Source organism: Rhinichthys klamathensis, unplaced genomic scaffold, assembly GCF_029890125.1.
Source record: "Rhinichthys klamathensis goyatoka isolate OS25496 unplaced genomic scaffold, OSU_Roscu_1.1 h1tg000015l_1, whole genome shotgun sequence".
Taxonomy (NCBI): Eukaryota; Metazoa; Chordata; class Actinopteri; order Cypriniformes; family Leuciscidae; genus Rhinichthys; species Rhinichthys klamathensis.
The window spans coordinates 653078-659178 of NW_026606567.1; the positions used below are offsets into that span (position 1 = coordinate 653078).

Below are 6101 nucleotides of genomic sequence, written 5' to 3' on the forward strand. Positions count from 1 at the left end.
TATCATTATAAAGTTATCGTCCTTGGTGCGAACGGGCCTTGAACCTCTACTGTGCAGTGCAAAGAAATAATAATAATAATAATAATAATAATAATAGTTAAATTATCTTTTAAATGATAAATTAATGATTACATATTTAAGCCATTAAAATGGAATAAAAAATAAAAATAGTATATGGAAAACAGAAATTTGAAAAAAAATAAATACAAAGACAGAATAGACAGAGCCCTACATTTTGTTTTAGAATGCAACCCAATTCAGACCTTTTTAAGTGTCCTTTGGCCCACTGTTTTTGCTTTTTACCAATTATTCCCAAAATATGTACATTGAATACAATACTTGTACCCAATTCTGTGCATTGTAATAAATTTGATGAATCATTGATGCCACTGCAGCGTGTGTGTTTGTGTATTTCCCAATGCTTTGGCAGTGTAAACAAGGATGGTTCATTAGGGGTGTTAGAATTAATTGTTTCTACAATGCAACGCGATGCAGACGTGGACGATTCTGCATCGATGCAGTAATAGACCATAATCGATTATAGCCTACTGACATTTCTCTGACATCATTCGTAGCCGGAGGGAGGCGAAACACAAAAACAAATAAACAAAATGCACCTACTATTTTACCATTTACAGTGTGTGTGTGTAAGAATTATTGTAACTTAAGTACACTACTTGACAGTCTCATGCACTTTTAGTATTTACTAGTGTTTATTAGTTCTAAATGCTCCTGTCGTGTGCATTGCTCAGACGCAAGTTTTGTTTGATGTTTGCTACATTTAGGAAGTGTACTTTCTTGGAGCAGATTAAATAAAACGGGAGTTCATACATCTGACTGCTTGTATTCATTGATGAAAACGTAGCCATGTGCAGTAATATTGAAAATTGAGGATGCAACGCATCGTGCTATCGAATCGAAACATTGACGTGATAATCGCAATCGAATTGAATCGTGAGACCAGTGAAGTTTCACACCCCTATGGTTTATATACTGACTCAAAACAAACACCACACCGCACCGATACAACACAACCCAAGCTGGTATTGGCAGCCTTAACAGAGAAAAAGGGAGAAAGAAAGAGATTGTGATGATACAAAAAATAAAAAATAAACCAAGAGGGAGAGCATACCTCATAAAAGCCAAAAATGTGATGAGGGAGACGCTGACTACCCAGCCAGCTGCTGCAAAGGCCTTGGGCATGGTCAGGGCACCAGTGCCAACAATTAGATTGAACATGTACACCAGGCCAACCTATAAAAACACAAAACAAACACGTCTATAGCGGATTCAAAGTTTTCAGAGATCACAGATAAAATAAAAATGTATAACAAGCACTTAAGTTTTACAATGCACTGAAGTTTTATCACACAAAGTTCCCATTATGCATCGTCTGTCTTTCTTGTAAAGATTATGGAATTGTTCACCATCATGCATTTTTAATAATCTGATGTATGTGATAACTCATTTGAGCAGCACTGCATTTCCTCCCACTTGAGTGCACAAATCACATAAATCAATAACGTCTGTTGAAAAATTAGTCATGAGCTTGACATACAGTATCTACTGTCAATTCCATTAGAAAGCGATAAGTATCTTCCTTATGATTGGCTGAAAAAAATGTTTCAAATTAACAAATGTGAGCAAAACAAACTGTACTCTCAAACTATTACCTTATGTACCTTACTTTAAACATATGGATTTATTTTGGCTTATTTCAAGAGGTTTCTTTTCAAAGAGTTTGCAAATGAAAACCAAAGCACATTTTTGGTATTTTGGGAGCAACAAGAATACGTTTTGCATTACAAACAGATTTGCAGGCTCTTATATGTCTTGAACTGTCTAAAAAAATCAATAAAAGTAGGTCCTAAAGCCCCATATAGATATAGTTAATGTGTTAAAGACTAAAGATATCTTTATTGCTGTTCACTTCTTTAACACAATTAATTTGCACAAATGTCTAGCCATTTTCCCATATTGACAGACGGGAAAATTAGTTCAAGGAAACCACAAAGCTAAATGCCAAAAACACACGAGTCTGGATCATGCACTGCTTTCTGCTGATTCAAGTCATTAAAGCATGTTTCTCCTGGTTCCTGAGCTTTCATTTCCTCTTTAAATGAGTAACACAAAGTGTGTGGTTTAAATCACATGACTCCAAAATGACATAAAGGCACCTAACAAACTCATGACAACTGACATTATTGAAAAACATAGAACAACATTTCAGCAACGTCTGTCATTGCTTTAATTACAGGTCATCAAATATTGAACTTTTTCATGAATGCAGGTCAGAAGCCTTTCATTACAGAGCAACAGAAAAAAACATCACATCACATGCATGACATGACACAAACAGCTGAGTGTGCGGAACAGTTAAACTGGCCAATGTGACTAGGTAAAGTAGTTAAAAAATGTTAATCAATACCAACTCCATGTGCTACAACTCAGTAAGAAGTAGCGTTAATACTTACAAATGGTGAGTAAGGCTCCCCTGATTCTGTGATGCCCCCAGCCATCTCGAAGCAACAAACACAACCCTCAAACCTGAAATTTCACCACCCTGAGGAAAGAAGATACTGTTTTAATATTTAATACACTACAATTTTGCCAAAGGGACATAAGAAGGCTATTGTAACATGACTAGCAACAACCGTTGTTTATGTTTTATTTATAACGTTACTCACTCAGCTGTCAGGCAGATTTTATCAGTATAGATTTTTCAATGTTCATATGTGTTTATGTTAACACAGCAAATATGTCATAATCAGACAACTTTGTAAAAACATTATTTTGCTAACAGAAAGGCTCACCTGCCACCGTTTGAAGCAACTCTAGTGGTAAAGAGAAGTGATATCGTTAGGAAAGCACGAGACTGTTTTCTTGTAACGTCCTCACTATCAGCAACGGAGCTCGTGCGCAAATACAATGTATTAACAAAGTAGAGCGCATCGTGCACACCTCCCCATTATTTTATTAGCGGTTAATTAAGACAGGCTGCAGAAGTTCTTCTGTTTGAGAAATCAAATCCATTAAAATGAAAGAGTAAACAGAACGTCAGCAGGAAACGGTTCCCGAGAGAACGTGTCGCGTAGATAGGAAGTGCTCGCTGATTGGCTGACTTGTGGTGACGTTTAGGTGATGTTTGCAGTGATGAGGCAAGAGATTTTAATTATATTTTGAGTTATTCACTAATTTAGAAAGCAATGCATAACGTGGTTTTTAAAAAAAGAAAAGATGTAGCTATTATATTTTTAAATGTCTGATTAGAATGGTCAACAACAGTGTCTGATTGTATTTAATACATGGGTAACACTTTTCAATAAGGTTCATTAGTTAACATCAGTTAACTACCTTAGTTAACATGAACTTAGAATGACTATTACTATACGTTATTCAAATGAAAGGTTGTATTTGTTAACATTAGTTAATGCACTGTGAACTAACATGAACAAACAATGAACAGCTGTATTTTTATTAACCAACAACAAATTTTAATACATGCTGTAACAAATGTATTGCTCATTGTTAGGTCATGTTAGTTAATACATTAATGTTAACTAATGAACCTTATTGTAAAGTGTTACCAATACATGATAATAATGCTGATCACTGAGGTGAGTTTTTAACAAACAACATGTATAACTGGTTCTCGACTAATTTTTGAATGTATAACAATCCAACATTTAGGTAATTTGCAGTTTATAGTAGGTGGGGTCAGTGGTTTCAGTTGTCCCACACTAAATAAATGATTTGGCATTCAGTACAGTATAGAGAAATGTTTTTACTGTAGAAAAGTAATCAGTTGACAACTTAAAGTGAGGAAACCAGTTGCTTTAAATTATTAAGTAAATAAACCATGTGTAATTGGAAAAATTAGGTTGCGTGGAATTCTCAAGTTGATCACCATTTTTATAGTGTTGGCATTCAAAAAAAGTGAACCAAAAACTAAATCCCTTTACATGCATGTATGCATATGTTCATGTAGCTTTGCCACCTTTTCTAGACCGCTTCCAGTGAGTTTAGAAGCCATTTTGTCAGCATCTGGACAGCTAAAGTAAAAAATCAGAGACCACAATTTGTTTTAATTGGACAGAAAATGTTTATTTCCCCATTCAAAGAATTTAAAGAAAGGTGATCACTGAAAAACAAGTCAACATAAAAAAAGAAGAGTGGGAAAGGGGGAGGAAAAGCAATGCTTCAGCAGACTTTCTGAAAATCATAAGCTAAATGCATTTGTCCTTTTAAATCTGACTAAAACAAATTCTTTAAACAAAAAGAAATCAAAAGTAAAAAAAAAACTTTTAAAGTCTAAACAAATCTTTGTGCATATGCACAAAATAAAATATATTAAACAAAACTATATTAACAAAAACTTAAATCAATCTTAAACGAAAAAGTAAAAATAAAAATAATTAAAAAATAATAATAAAAAGATACCACGGTCTTGGAGGAACACAGGTCTGCTTGGCAGCATATTGTTATTACAGTAACTGGAGCAAATGCATCTGTGCACTTATTTAGAAATTGAGGCTTGTTTTCCAATTCTAAATACTTAACAGCATGATGGTAAAATAGGACCACACCATTTTCAATAATATCCACTTTGCATTTACACTTTTTTTTTTTATTTAAGGTTAAACTTCAGTTTTCTTTAATTAAATGTTAAAGTAGGGCACATCCCATTTTAAATAAAGTTTTTTTTTTTACCAAATCTTTGAAATACATAGTCTAAATGTTGGAATATAGGCTTTTACAAAAAAAATAAAACAAAAAAAATACAACCCTAGAGGGTGGAGCAGCTTACAAAAAATTTATACATTTTAAAAATGAGATTGTCAGAGCTAGTGTTTAATGATGAGAGAAGAAACCTTAAGATGCAACTGTCTTTTCATAGAGACGAACATGCATATTGCTTTAACAGGCATTTAAAACCAGGACAACAGCTTAAAGCATGATCAAAACAACTAAAAAGAAGGAATAAAAAAAAAAGAAAAGATTTGGGAACCCTTTCCTAAACCCCATCAACAGAGCAATGTACTTCCAATTACATGATACTTAAAATCAAATAACATTTTTCTAGTTTATTTTTACTCCCGATAACCTATACTGCACGTTTTCACACAATTCATCAGTCTGTCTAAAAGAACAATTGCATATCGTGTAGAAGAATCTTACCACATTACATGCTATAACACAGGCTAGTTTTCTTTGCTAAAAGTACACCCAGTGTTAAATCGAAGCTCATTAAAGAAACCGCTTTATCACTCATGTTAAGATTGTCCTTACACAAGCCAAGCATTCTTACTCATAACTTCAATAGTTCCCCATCTTATGAGGGGGAACCTGACAGTCCGACTCCTTATTAGAGAAAGTGCTTATCAATAACGCCAGTAACTAAAGTTCCTTAAGAATTATAGTTATTTAACTCCCTATCATTTATTTTAAAAGCAGCGGAGGCAAACGCTCAATCTCTACAGTGAATTCTCGGTGCAAGCTTTCTTAGATCAATCTTTACATGTGATGTTTGCGACACGAAAGGAATAATGCTTAAATAGATCACATCGATCAAACCAGAAAAAGATTACTTGTTAGTTACTTTGTAAAGAAACCTCATTGCCCTTCTTGCCATGCGTTTTAGATGAACCAAAAAAAAGAAAACAAAACTAAGTCTCCGCTTAATGAAACATCACGTGAACATCGTAAAATCAGCAACTCCATTATGGTTCTTACAGGCTACAGCAGAATTATCAATGCATTAAAAGCAGTTTGTTCATGGAATGAAAATATAGCTCAATGTAATGTGCCGCCGCGGAAAGAAATCAAGCAGGCAGAAAATACAGAAATATGTACTTGTGTCATAATGATCGCATGCTTTAGTCATTAGCCAACACGTGTTAAACAATTACCAGCAAAACTAATAACTTTTAAAGTGAAAGTGCACCCAAAAATGAAAATTTGCATAAAACAATAAAGTGGATGATGATGACTACAGCGTTAAAAAAAGGTATAAGAATATACAATAAAAGTTAGTAAGGCTTAAGTACATCTTGTGTTAAATAATTGAGCAACATTTTCAGTGAATAACTACTTAATTTCAG

The 6101-nt window shown here is 33.8% G+C and overlaps 1 protein-coding gene across 1 annotated transcript in view; it reads right to left on the bottom strand.

Moving 5' to 3' along the window:
* The window catches only part of tmem104 (transmembrane protein 104), a 50470-nt gene extending 47365 nt beyond the window's left edge, over positions 1 to 3105 (bottom strand). Inside the window, exons 1-3 of the mRNA XM_056272029.1 lie at positions 2814 to 3105; positions 2475 to 2563; positions 1133 to 1254 (exon numbers count right to left, since the gene is read on the bottom strand). Of these exons, the coding sequence (XP_056128004.1) occupies positions 1133 to 1254; positions 2475 to 2519 (167 nt within the window). The 5' untranslated portion in view covers positions 2520 to 2563; positions 2814 to 3105. The remainder of the gene's footprint in view (positions 1 to 1132; positions 1255 to 2474; positions 2564 to 2813) is intronic.
* Between the last annotated feature and the right edge of the window lie 2996 nt (positions 3106 to 6101).